A 14,593-nucleotide genomic window follows, 5' to 3' on the forward strand; every position below is an offset into this window, starting at 1 on the left:
ATATATATATATATATATATATATAAAGTAATTTGTAAATAATAAAATAACATAAAAATAATAATAGTATATATATTTTTTAATATAAATATATAAAATAAATCAAAATTAATAAAATGATTATTGAGGTGATGTTTATGAAAAAAATTGATTGGTGCAATTTCCAATAAAATCACACCCCCTGCTAAGGGGTGCCATTAGCACCCCCTGTTTCACAAAAATAAATGGTACAAAAATCAAGGTGATAAAACACAATGATTGATGTCAAATTAAAACCAGTACACCTTTCTAAATTCTTTCACCCACTTGCCTTATTATCGCTAGTCTAGTTCAGTTACGTTTGGGTATGAAACGCACCCTCAAATCACCAGATCCAAACCAATAATGCTATAAAACCTCAAATCACCAGATCCAAACCAATAATGCTATAAAACAAGTACACCCTCCCTGCCCAAATAGAACTGCTTTCTTGATCAAACTTCCCATTTGCTTTCTGGTTCACCAAGTGTGAAGAAGGATGGAGCACACACAAGAGGATGGAGCTGTTGAAGAGACGAACATGGCAGCCTGGCTTTCAGGAATCAAGAAACTTCAAATTCGACCTTACCATCTCCCTCCTTTAGGTAATTAATTAATCATCTTTTCTGCTTTCCCATCTGCAATTATTCACTCCAATTACCCACTTTTTGTTTAGGCCCTAATGATGTTAAAGTCCAGATCAAGGCTCTTGGAATTTGTGGGAGCGATGTGCATCATTTCAAGGTGAAAAAATGGAATTTTAATTCATAGATTGATGATTTGATGTCTGTATTTAATTCATTAACTGTGATATTATTGTGCATCTAGAACATGAGGGTTGCAAATTTCATAGTTAAAAAGCCTATGGTAATTGGTCACGAGTGTGCTGGTATCATCAAAGATGTTGGATCCAGCGTCAAGTCTCTAGCAGTTGGTGATCGAGTAGCCTTAGAACCCGGTATTAGTTGCAACACTTGTAATCTTTGCAAAAATGGAACCTATAACTTGTGTCCAAAGATGAAATTCTTTGGCTCTCCGCCAACCAATGGCTCTCTTGCGAATCAGGTAGTAAAAAAAGCTTTTAATTATTGAATAAATACTTTTTAAGGGGTTGGAATAATGGGGTAAATTTTGTTTTGAAGTAGGTTGTTCATCCTGCAAATCTAGTCTACAAGTTACCTGATAATGTGAGTTTGGAAGAAGGGGCCATGTGCGAGCCACTTAGTGTTGCAGTCCATGCTTGTCGTCGAGCCGATGTCACACCAGATACCAAAGTCTTGATCTTTGGAGCTGGGCCCATAGGCCTGTTAACGATGCTGGCTGCCCGTACATTTGGATCCCCTAAAATCATCGTTGCTGATGTGGATGATTCCCGACTATCATTTGCAAAGCACCTAGGTGCAGATGCCATCATTCAAGTCTCCACGAACATCCAGGTTCTGCACATCAAATACAAATATTTTACATTCATATGGTAAGATATGAAGTTCAACAATACACCTTTTTTTGTGAATGAAACACATATCGGGTGTGATTTTAACAGGATATAGATGAAGAAGTAGCCAAGATTCACAAACTCATGGGTGACGGTGTGGATATTAGCTTTGATTGTGTTGGCTTTAACAAAACCATGTCTACGGCTTTAACTGCCACTCGGTCTGGTGGTAAAGTATGCCTTGTGGGATTAGGACCAAGTCCAATGACCATCCCTTTGGTTCCTGCAGCTGCAAGGTTCTTTTCACACACACAGAGATTAGATACACACATACTAGTTTCAGATTATGACCATTGGTTTCTCTCTTTTGACAATAGGGAAGTTGATGTTATCGGGATATTCAGATATAGGAACACATGGCCAATCTGCATTGAGCTTCTCAGGACCGGAAAGATTGATGTAAAACCACTTATAACTCACAGATACAAGTTTACGCAAGAAGATGTTGAGAAAGCATTTGAAACAAGTGCTCAGGGTGGTGATGCCATCAAGGTTATGTTTAACCTCTGAAATAATGCAGGCTAATGAACAATATACAGATTGGGAGTGGATAAATAAAAAATACGAGATCCATCTGTATGCTACAATCTTAGTCAAGACAATTAGGCAAGATGTATTAGCACTTGAGAATTAGGATGTATTTCCAATGAACAATTAATCCACTTATGCGAATCAGTCCAGTCGAGGTCAAACTAACTGCAATCATACCAAGACAATGAACTAAGTTCTAATACTGAGATTAAATAGAAATCAGATTGTAATGGCAAGTAATATCATGTACTAACCATAAATCTCCACCAATCTTCACCTCGAGTTGCAGTCGTCACACTTCTTGTATCTTAGTGCACTTAAAGATGGATGCAAACAACCTTTGATTGATTAGCTCTTTGCTTGCAGAGAACTCCAGCCAGATGGTTTTACCACATCACCATCTTTCAACATCTTTCGCATTTTCATTGCATCGTCCCATCTCTCTGCACCAGCAAAAATGTTTGATGAGAGAATATAATTCCCACTATTAGAAGGATCCATTTCAAGAAGCCTGTTGGTCGCAATTTTGGATAAGACCATGTTTCCTTGAAGCTTACAGGCACCCAGTAACATTCTCCATATTATAACATCTGGAGCTATCGGCATTTGTAGCATAAACTCATATGCTCTCTCAAGATTGCCCGATCGGCTCAAAAGGTCAACTACACATCCATAATGTTTCATTTCTGGCTGCAATCCGTAATCCCTTTTCATGCTCTCAAAATATTCCAAACCTTTATCTACCACACCAGCATGAGCACAAGCAAGTAATATCCCTACAAACGTTCCATGCGTTGGCTGAATGTTATCCATTAACATCTTGGAGAAGAGTTCAAGGGCATAAATTGCATTTCCGTTCACAGCAAGTCCTGAAATGACAGAGGTCCAGGAAACTGAATCCTTCGTTTCCATCTCTTGAAACACTTGCAGTGCCTTCTCCGTTGAACCACATTTGCAATACATATCTATCAAAGAATTCCCAATGTATACATCCTCTTTTATGTTGTTCTTACGGATATAGTCATGTATGGCTTTGCCCATATCGAGTGATCCTAGATGAGCACAAGCAGAGAGCACACTAGCAACCGTGATTTCATCAGGCTTAACATTAGTTTTCATCATGTCCAGAAAGAGACTCACTGCGTCAGAGAACTGATCACCTCGAGAGTAACCAGTGATTATAGTAGTCCAAGAAATGACATCCCTTTTCGGCATTTGATCAAATAGTTTCCTTGCCTCAGTCAAGTCCCCTGCTTTTGCATAACCAGAGATCATGGCATTCCAAGAAACAACATTCCGTTCCTCCATTTGATCAAATACTTCACGTGCCAACCCCATTGAACCATGCTTTCCGTACATATCAATTAAGGTGTTTCCAGGGTAAACATCCATTCCAACATTATTCTCTTTTATGTACTTGGCCATAAACTCTCCAATACTCTTGTCGCCAACGTTGATACATGCTAATATAACCTTGACCATTGTTACTGAATCAGGGATCAAATCTGCTTTTCGGAGAAGGTCAAAAAGCCGTAAAACATCCTTAGATCTGCTACATTGACTATATCCACAAATCATTGAATTCCATGAAACTAAGTCTCTCTCAGGCATTTCGTCAAACACTCTCTTGGCACATTCCAACTGCCCACATGAAGCATACATATGAATAAGAGAGTTACAAACATAAAGATAGGATATGAACCCCATCTTAAACGAAAGAGCGTGAACTTTCCCTCCAAAACCAGCATCTTGAGCACGACCACAAGCTTTTAAAACATATATTGAGGTCAGGTTATTACCCATCAATCCTCGGTCGCGCATTTCATCGAACAGCTGGAGTGCAAAAATAGGACGATTGCTCTGCGAATAGCATCGGATCACAATGTTCCAAATCGACAACGTGGGTCTTTCAATTCGGTCAAATACAAAAAGGGTTGTGTGCAAATGACTCGGCCGAAGAGAGTACGATCGAATTACATCGAATATCGACGATGGGTCAGTGTGGCGGTTAGTTTTAATCAATCGAGCGTGAAGCTCTCTAACAAAAACCAACTTCTCCATCAACCCACGATTAATCAGGGATCTTTGAATAATTGAATATATGTCTTCCTCAAATTAAAAAAGAATCTCAATATTATTAGTTGAATAGTGACACGATGATTGATGAATGGAAGAGTCTGAAGATAAGGTTCTCAAGTTTCTGTCTCTCTCTCAAAAGAAGAAAGGGGAGGGAGGTCGGACAAACAAACCACATCTCATGTAGGTTGAGGAGAAGACATGGACGGTGCCTGCCATTTTAATTCAGACGTAATTGCTACTTACACCCCAACTAATCAATTGAAAGGATACAATTTTATAAAAAAAATTGTTTTAGTTAAAATTTTGTTACATAATATTTATATTTACAGTAAACTAGAAGAATACTCGTGCAATGCAACGAAATACATCTTGATTTTAATATTTTTTATTATTTATCTCAATCAATGTTATAGTATGGTCTTATGTGATTTAAAAAAAAACGATTATGTTTTTGTTTTTAAATAAAATATAAATTTGAATATATCATAAAATTTTGACAAAAATATATCGATAATAGTATCAAATTAAAATTTCTATTTTTTTATAATTTTTTAAATCAATTTTTTTATTATAATTTAATTTAAGTTCAATAACGAAGTAATTTATATTTGGTTTAATAATATAATTTTCTTATAAGGATAATAATTAATTATTTTGTTAGAACTTGATAATATCCTAATTATATTTTAGATTTTTATATTTTAAAATGAGATGTTTATCCTCTATTTGATTATGTTTATCCGCAGTTAGTTACACGAATTCAAACATGAAGCTTTAATAAATTGTATTATGCATAATTTACTTGTAATTTTGAATTTTAAGTAATATGTATAAAAAATGGTTTTTAAGAGTTTTTATCAAATGTTTTATATTATAGTATAGATTAAAAATTGTGATTTTGTTCTTATGGTTTCAAAATTTCGATTTTCATCCATATGGTTTCTAATTTATTTCTATTTCCAAAACACTACTTTTAAGTATGAAATACTAAAATAGAAATGAATTTTAGGGACGAAGAAAACAATAAATTTTAAAGCATAAATACAAAAAAAAATAATGAATTATAAACCATAAGAATAAAATTTATAAACTATATTTCTTAATACTGACTATCTCTTAGGACATCTCTAATATATGATAAGGGTATATTTCAAATGCAACTATGTTCATTTGTACAATCAATGTAACTCAATCGATTTGAGATATTTATGAAAATGATGAAAGTTCATTCATTAATTATGATTAATATTTTATATTATAAAAAATCAAAACTTTTATGAAATCACACATTCATAAAGTTAAATGAATAGTTAAGATTGAATTATATTGGTTATACAAATATAAAAGGTTGTATAATAACTCACCTTTAAATGTTAGATACTCTTTAAAAAAAAATGAAATGTTAATTGGTTTTTGAGTCGTGTGATGTTATTAATTAGGACTTCTGTGGCGTGCAGAAAAGAAAGAGATAAGATTATGGACACTATATGTTAATATTCTTATGCTGATTGATTATTAGATAAATACTAAATAAAATAAAATAATTAAAATAAGAAATAGATGGAAAATGGGTGCGGTTCAGTCAGTGGGTGGGTTTATAGTTGAGATCTTCCATTTTTTATGGTCAAACGTGGCTTGCGGTTGTAAGTCTCCCCCACCCATCCCCATTTCCTCTGTTTCATTGTGAAATGTTTCAAAATATATTAAATGTTAGCTTTAAATGAAAAAAAATCATGTAAAACAATACCTTAAGGTAATAGTTCCGACGATTATAAAAATATATGAATTTTTAAATGATTAAACTCATATGTATAATTATATATAAGACCGTGTTCCGGTGAAAAAAGAAGTTATGGTGATCCTCAAATCAATCATAATTGAATATCAACATTAATTAGGTGCACCAAGATGTATCGTATCAATTCTTTTTTAAAGCACAATTCATGGATGGATATAAGATTAAAAGTGATCAAAGGTTCAGATCTCTTCTTACGCTTTTCACAATAACTTCATTTCTCACACGATTCTTCGTCTATATATACAAGCGAAAGAACGTTTGAGAAAAAGAATTAAGATTAGAAACGTAAGAAGAAATTTGAACATTTGATCACTTTTAATCTTATACTCATCCATGAATTGTACTTTAAAAGGGAATTGATCAGGTACATCTCATTATTGTTGACATTCAATTAGAATTGATAAAATATTAAAGACTTTTTTTACGATACTCATCGTTACTTCTTTTCTCATCGAAACCCGACCCTATATTTAGATAAAACTAGTGCTCGGCACCGTATCATAACACATGCCAAGTAATACACAAAAAATTATGAACTACATCAATATCTCTATACTTCAAAACTGAAAATACTAAAATTTCATAGTGCATTTGTAACCCTTCTAATATTTCAAGGCATCTCTTCTCGTTTCATATACTTAACTGTTTTTCAGTAATTTCTTTTCTCATTAATATAGATTAAGATTCAAGTCAAATTCAACCATAATTCATGATTTGAAAATATTAACTTCTAATTTGTCACGTCAATATCTTATATTTTTTTTTTTGTAAAAAGAGAATTAACCAAAAATCATATGTTAGGAGGGTCGGCCAAACAAGTTAAGCACCATGAGTTTAGAGAATAATTTAAGGGAGTCAGGTTTATGAATTGCTATAGAGACATCTTAATATTTCATTATATATGTATCATTTAGTGTCAATCTTTTATCTATACCTATTAATATGAAATAGACAAAACTCAATCACAATTCAAAATTTAAGAATACTAAATTTTAGGGTGTCACATTGATGGTTGTGGTTCTTACTTTTAAATATATAAAGAATAAAGATTATATATATGATTAATTTTAATATTGATTAAACTTTCTTGCAAAAAGAGAGTTGGGAAAAATAAAAAAACCCCATGTGTTCGCAGGGTCGGCCAAAATGCTCTAACCACGAGTGTTAAGAGAATCAAGCAAGAGGAACCAATCTCATGAGTTTAGAGGGTTAGCCAACATGAACCAGTGATATGAGTTTATAGCATTAGCCAAAGAACCAACCCCACGAGTTAAAATAAAAACACATCAACCTCCTCCTATATATCTATCATCAATTGTCTATCTTTCATCTCTCTATCAATGTGGGATACACAAACTCAACCTCAATGCAAGAAATATATAATACTCAATCCTTAGGATGACACATATTTTCTTGTGAATCTTACTTATATAGAGAGAGAGCCCTATATATAAAGATTTTTTTTTTATAAAGATGACTTTTTGCAAACAAAGGGTTGGCCAAAACGAACCAACCCCATGAGTTTAGAAGGTTAGCCAACATGAGCTAACGATATGAGTTTATAGGATTATCCAAGAGAATTAAACCCCATGAGTTAAAACAAAGACACATCAACTTCATCTTATATACCTACCATCAATAGTCAATCTTTTATCTGTTCATCAATGTGAGATACACAAAACTCAATCTCTATGCAAAAAATATAGAATACTCAATTCTTAAGATGTCACATCATTTCTTGTGGATCTTAGTTTTATATATAAAGAAGATTTATTGACTTAGAGAGGCCTACCTGTACCGGATAGCTGCTTTGAAACATCACATGTGATTAGCGTTTGGTTAATTCCATCCTTTAATTCGGCAGCTTTGCAAGACTACCGTTTATTCTTTTTACCAACATATATACGTTTTCTTGCACTCTTAATTTAAACATTTATAGTAACAAATAAGTTAATTGTCAAATAAAACGTTTTATTTTCAGTAAAAAAGAAGAATAATTATAGTGATATATATAGAGTTTAAATAGACAACCATGATGGCCACGGTGTGTAACTCTCTATAAAACCTTGCATGCCCACCTTCTTATCCCATCACCCCCAAAAGTCTCCCCACTACTCTACTCTCTCTCTCTCTCTCTCTCTCTCTCTCTCTCTCTTTCTCTCTCTCTCTCTCTCTCTCTGTGAGAGAGGGAAGAAGATATGGGTGATGAATTGATGAAAGCTAGAGGAGTAGCAAAAACAGTATTAGGCATAGCAGATGCAGTTTCTTTTTACTGTGCGATAACGATAGTTGCCCTCATGCTGACCGGTGCTTTCAGAGGTGATGACAGTTATGGGCTTACCACCACCACCAGCACCAGCAGCGTCAGAGTGACAGGCGGAGGAGGAAACAGACGTCCATGTGATGAAATATATGTGGTGGGAGAAGGAGAAACGCTTCATAGCATAAGCGACAAGTGTGATGACCCGTTTATAGTTGAAAAAAACCCGCATATCCATGACCCGGATGATGTTTTCCCTGGCCTCGTCATCAAGATCACCCCTTCTTCTTCTTCTTCTTCTGGTACATGATACTTCACTTAACTCATCACCACCCTTCTTTTTTTAATTTGATCTCCCTCGCTATATATATATATATATATATATATATATGGAGAAGATGTGGAGAACTGAAATCGTAATATATATATATATATATAGATATAGATATTAGTGTGTTTCTTTTTATAATTTTTTTAAAGTATGTATGCATGTATATGGATCAAGTTTTCTCCAATTCATCAAGGAATTTAATGTGTGTATAATATATAAATAAAATATTGAGGTTCAAGTATATAAAAGCATTTGTTGATATTTGGTTCAGTCATCCGATTAATTATAAAAGAATATATATTTAATAGTTTGGAAAACGAATATTTATATATATATATATATATATATATATATATATATAGGGGTGTCTTCAAATAAAAACCATTCAATTTGTAAAAACCGTGAAAACCTCATTCAACCAATCATATTTTTTCATTTTGTTCATTTTTTTGTAATTATGAGAGGTTGATTAACCATTTTTATTGTGGAGGGTGTTAATCATGAATATTATCATCTTCATTTTTAATTTTAGATAAATACATGAAACAGTTTCATTAAAATTTCATTAAGTAGTATATGAAACAATAACTTCATCAAAAAAAGTATTATATGAAACAATTTCACAAGATTAATAATTTCATGAAAAAATTTCATAAGATTAACGACGGATGAGAGTAGTTTTTACGGTTTTTACAAATTAGAGTGGTTTTCATTTGATCGCTTATATATATATATATATATATATATATATATATATATATATATATATATATAAAAGCAATTCAAGTTAAAAAAACGGGGAAGATAATTGTATAGTTTGTTTCAGAATGAAATGATTGGAATCACAAATATAGATCTCCTATTGCAAAAGTGTGGAGGGTTATTTAAGGGGAGTGCTAATGGCACCCCCTTTCATGTCAGAATCAGGTTATTTCAAGCATTGGGAATGTAAAAAGCATGTATTGATGTTGATGTGTGTGAGAAAGAAATTCATGGTAGGGGTGCTTTAAGCAATGCATAGAGGTGCATTTAGCCCACCCCTTATTTAACTCAACAGCAGAAATATTTCTTTTTTTCTTTAATTAAGTTTGTATTTGATTATGTAAATAAGATTATACATACACAGAGAGGATGTTATTCATACAAATCAATTAATTGAGATGTTTATAAAAATAATAATGATTAATTCATTATAATTTAAATATTTATAGAAGATAAGTAGAGGGTATATGGTTTGTAGATTTTGAAGTAATCTAATGGAATTGGAATGTCAAATTTCATTGATCAAATTTTATTCTTTCGTTTAGTTCTTTTTTTTTTCATGAAAGGAATATTCAAAATTCTACAAATTTCACAAATAAAAAAATTTAGCATTGCTTAGCAACTACATGATATTTTGATGGAATAAAATTATCTATCTTCATAATATCAAATGTGTCATTAACTCAATATACTATGATATCATAAAATCCAATATGACCATTTCCGGCCACCGTTGATCTAAATCACCGCTGACCAACAACCTGAACCACCGTCGACCACCACTGCTGATCTAAACCACCGCCATCTCCGACCACTATCGATTTAAAACCACCGATCTGATCCGAACTTCCATTGACCATCACCAATCTAAACCACTGTCAACCATGACCATCTGAACCACCACAAACCATCATCAATCTGACCCACCACCAACTACTACCGATCTGAACCACCGTCGACCATCACCATTCTGAACAACCACCGATCTGAACCACCCCTGATCTAAACCATCGTCGATCTGAACCACATCCGACTACCGCCACCTGAACCTCCACGGACCACCACCGATCTGAATCACCATCGAATATCGCCGACCACCAACGATTTGAACAACCACGTATCTAAACCACTGGTTCCACCGCCGACCTGAACCACCGTCCATCTGAACCACCACAGACCACCGTCGATCTGAACCACTGCCAACCACCGTCAACTGCGGACCACCACCGATCTGAACCACTATCGATATAGTAACGTCATTTGGCTTATGGTTGAATAATTATTTTATTAAAATATTTTTAGTTTTTAAAAAATTAAAATTTTCGATAAGTGCATTTTGGCCATTTACCATTATTTCATTCCAATTTCAAAGCTACATATATGAACCAAACAGAGAGATTTCAATTTCTTAACAAATTCCTTTTCAATGTTTGTCAGACAAACGAGTGGTTAAACCTGACAACGTTTCACTCCAATTCATTCAAAGTCAAATTCCTTTAACATATTCTATTTTATCAAAAAAACATTCTACGAATCAAACGTCACTTTAGAGTTCATTAATTATAATCAATGTTTTATATTAGATTATAATTGAAATATTTATGAAATTAAAATTTATTAGAGTGCATGATCCGTTGAGATTGGTTGCATAATTTGTATGAATGAAATGGTTTATATTTAAAACACTCTCTCTCTCTCTCTATATATATATATATGTGTATATGAGAAAGAGAGAGAGAGGATATTTTTGATCCATGTGAGATCTAATGTAAGATAGTTATGTTATTGATTAAATAAATATAAAATAGTAATTTAGTAATAAAAATAAAATTACAACTCAAAGACTTTTAATAAATTTTATTCGCTCATAAAATAATTAATCCATGATTTCCATAAACAAGAAATCAATAGCTCCATAAAAATATTGATTCATATACTACTAATAAAAGACTTTTGTTTACGGATTTTTATCTGTGAAATCTGTCGTTAAAAGGTGATTCGTCACAAGACCGTCACAAAAGTTAGTGGATAAATTGTTAGTGGATAATTCAAACCAGCATCAGATTATACAGGGATTCTCTAAATGATTCATTGGTATTTTCTCAAAAAACATCGAATTTCATCGAACCATTGTTCTTTTTTTATTAACCTGAATATCCAACCCGCTATGCGAGCCGACTAATCCTAGGACGACCACCGCATTTGATCCTCCATGGCCACAAGTGAATTTTAAATGCTCATTGGATTTGAACATGAGACCTCCTGATACTTTTGACCTTTGGAGTCAAGTTCAAACCAATCAGGCACTACCTTTGTGGTTCTATTGATATTTTCTGGGTGATTACCGACGGAAATTTGTCTGAATAATTTTTTTGGGTAAAGTCATTTGTTTTGTAGTGATCGTTCACGATATTCATCAAAGTCTGTAAACAATATATTAATTTGTACTTTTTTGGTTTTTTGTTCTTAATGTTGTTATGTTCACAAAACGATCACAATGTATATATAATAAGGTGGCCACAATATTTAATTGAACATGTATCACAAGGCGTTCACAAGATGTAATACAATGACAATGTATCACAACACCCAAGTGGAAAGGAAAAAGGAGATATAAATTTTGTAAAATACCTATATTATCTTTTATTTAAAATTATTAATTTTCTAATTTAACCTTTGATACAAATTAGTGGTATTTATTGTCTAAAAAGATTACGATCTGTTCATGATACAAAACGAGATGAAATATTGAAACCCCTGTCCAACAAAAAGGTTAAGAAGTTGAAGACCACCATCCAAAATCCTTTCATGGTCTTGTAATCCAACGTTAAATATGTCTTTACCGAATTAACGATCTCGATTCAAGAACAATAAATATTCATATTTTGAGTCTTAATGTTGACCTTTGTGTTCATGAAAGTTCCATGTTTCGTCATAATAAAGGTTTTAAATGACGTGACAACGAAATCAAACCTCAAAATCATAAGAGTCAATTATATTGAACAATTTATAATTTCATATATATATATATATATATACACACACACACACACTCTAGAGTTGTGGTTGTTGGTTAGAACGTGAGAATAAAACCTCAATTTATGTACTTTTATCTTGAAATTTCTACCATTACGGCTGAAATTTAAACTAATTTATGCATGCAAAAATGATTAAAAAAATACGTAAAAAAAATCATGAATGTGAGAGAAAATGAAGTTTAAGGTTGATAAAAATGAAAAGGTTTTTTAAGAAAATAACTTTTAAAAATAAAAAGGTAGATGTCATGATTCACGAACATTTAATATAAAGATGAAAGCAAGAATAGCATCCGTGTTCCCAACATCTTTATCTATACTATATTATAAAACATTTGATAAAAACCCTTAAAAATCATTTTTTACAATAATGTATTGTTTATTGATGTATATTAATTAAAATTCAAGAGTACAAATAAATTGTGCATAAATACAATTTATTAAATCTCCATATTTAAATTTGTGTAATTAACTGCAGATAAACATAATTAAATACAATATAATCTTCTTATTTTAAATATAAGAAATCTAAAATATAATTAGGATAATCATTGAGTTCTAACAAAATACGTACTTATTATCTTTATAAAACATTTATATTATTAAATCAAAAATAAATTACTTCGTTATTGAACCTAAATAAATTATAAAAAAATGAATTAAAGAAATTACATAAAAAAAACTATAACTTTTATATATTTAAAAAAAAATTACGATATCTTCAAATTTATATTTTATATAAAAATAAAAACATTATCAATTTCTTAAAACCATATAAAACGGTATTATAACAACGGTAAAGACAAATAATAAAACGAAACATTAAAATCGAGATACATCTCGTTGCGTTGCATGAGTACCCTTCTAGTTTATACTAATAAATCACTTAATTGAATACACACATACCATAAAACTTACGATATGCTTAATATTATACATGTCAAAATCTCACCTAAATTTGTGGTCACCAAATAAAATACTAGTAAAATTACCTATAATGAATTGTAACAGATCGTCTCATATGAATCTAAAATGGGGTTTGTGATTTCTTTATAAGTTTAAAGTTGTGAGATACCAATAACTTTCATAATGGTTTTAAATTAGATTTGAATTTACTGCGTTAGCATGTTGTTTCAGGCTTTGAGGTGTTAGGAATGTATCTAGTTCATTGATTTAACATTTCATGTATTTAATAAGGGTTAATTTAGTCCGACTCTTGATCATTTAAATATTATATTATTGTTATGTGTACTTCATCGAAAGGTTTGTCACAGATTAAAGAGTTGTACTTTGTTTCCACGATATTAAATTAAAGATGAGTCGGGCCGAATGGGGTCGGCCTCGGATCCCACCTACAATTTTGTCAATTATTTTAAAATCATTCATTATTATATGATGACTATCGTCTTTATTTTACACATAATCACTCATTTATTTATTTTATTCTCTGTCATCTAGTCTTGTTCCAATGTAATTGATCACCACCGACTCTTCTAAATAATGAACTTCGATAACAACGATATAATTTTGGTTTAACTGACACCACACACGTACACTTTTATTTGTCCCTTTTTTTAATTGTGGATGAACGTATCAACTTGTGCGTACCTCGACTAATTCCATAGGCCTTGGAAAACAGTTAAAAAAATCCTTAATTACCTTGTAGAATTTGAACTAGACGATAAGCTTGTAAATTAATAGAATAAATAATCTTATAAACATATGTATTAACTATAAAATACAAGGTTATGGATATTATTTTTATTTGTTTTATATGTTTTATCAACCAAATATATTGGTAAAAATATATGTTATACATCTATACTATATTACAAAGTATTTGATAAAAATTCTTAAAAATCATTTTTTTTTTTTGCATTAGGTACTGCTTGTTGATGCATATTACTTAAAATTCAAGATTACAAGTAAAATTGTGCGTATATACAACTTATTAAAGCTTCATGTTTGAATTCGTATAACTAATTACAGACATATGACATCGATGGAGACAGAATAAAATATGTATCTCGTTGCATTGCGCGAATATCATTCTATCTATACTATATTATAAAGCATTTGACAAAAACTATTAAAAATATTTTTTTATGCATAAAATATTATTTATTGATGCATATTAATTAAAATTCAAGATTACAAGTAGAATGTGCATGAATACATATTATTAAAATTTCATGTTTAAATTCGTGTAATTAACTGCAGGTAAACATAACCAAAATACATCATTTTAAATATAAAAAATCTAAAATATAATTAAGATAATTAT

The 14,593-nt window shown here is 31.5% G+C and overlaps 3 protein-coding genes across 3 annotated transcripts; 2 read left to right on the top strand and 1 right to left on the bottom strand.

The window, feature by feature from the left end:
- The first annotated feature begins 396 nt into the window (after positions 1-396).
- Positions 397-2,209, top strand: LOC112528250 (L-idonate 5-dehydrogenase-like). Its single transcript, XM_025139239.1, has 6 exons — positions 397-623; positions 695-762; positions 847-1,083; positions 1,164-1,454; positions 1,562-1,749; positions 1,831-2,209. Exons 1-6 carry the CDS (start codon positions 518-520, stop codon positions 2,021-2,023), a joined length of 1,083 nt encoding a protein of 360 aa, XP_024995007.1. The 5' UTR covers positions 397-517; the 3' UTR covers positions 2,024-2,209.
- LOC112528243 (pentatricopeptide repeat-containing protein At2g22410, mitochondrial-like) lies at positions 1,371-4,310 on the bottom strand. The gene is made up of 2 exons (XM_025139226.1): positions 2,299-4,310; positions 1,371-1,457 (listed from the first exon to the last, which is right to left on the bottom strand). The coding sequence occupies exon 1, from the start codon at positions 4,103-4,105 to the stop codon at positions 2,393-2,395; it is 1,713 nt and encodes a 570-aa protein (XP_024994994.1). The 5' UTR covers positions 4,106-4,310; the 3' UTR covers positions 1,371-1,457; positions 2,299-2,392.
- Positions 4,311-8,092: 3,782 nt separating this feature from the next.
- LOC112517065 lies at positions 8,093-8,491 on the top strand. The gene has a single exon (XM_025124381.1). It carries the CDS (start codon positions 8,120-8,122, stop codon positions 8,489-8,491), a length of 372 nt encoding a protein of 123 aa, XP_024980149.1. The 5' UTR covers positions 8,093-8,119.
- Positions 8,492-14,593: the final 6,102 nt, after the last annotated feature.

This window comes from Cynara cardunculus (genome assembly GCF_001531365.2).
Source record: "Cynara cardunculus var. scolymus isolate 2C chromosome LG 1, CcrdV1, whole genome shotgun sequence".
Classification (NCBI taxonomy): Eukaryota; Viridiplantae; Streptophyta; class Magnoliopsida; order Asterales; family Asteraceae; genus Cynara; species Cynara cardunculus.

Excerpts from the sequence above, each read along its gene's own strand:
- LOC112528250 (XM_025139239.1), top strand. The coding sequence starts at position 518 with ATGGAGCACACACAAGAGGATGGAGCTGTTGAAGAGACGAACATGGCA. Across the intron at positions 763-846 it reads GCGATGTGCATCATTTCAAG|AACATGAGGGTTGCAAATTT; the intron begins GTGAAAAAATGG and ends TTGTGCATCTAG. Across the intron at positions 1,455-1,561 it reads AAGTCTCCACGAACATCCAG|GATATAGATGAAGAAGTAGC; the intron begins GTTCTGCACATC and ends TGATTTTAACAG.
- LOC112528243 (XM_025139226.1), bottom strand. The coding sequence starts at position 4,105 with ATGGAGAAGTTGGTTTTTGTTAGAGAGCTTCACGCTCGATTGATTAAA.
- LOC112517065 (XM_025124381.1), top strand. The coding sequence starts at position 8,120 with ATGGGTGATGAATTGATGAAAGCTAGAGGAGTAGCAAAAACAGTATTA.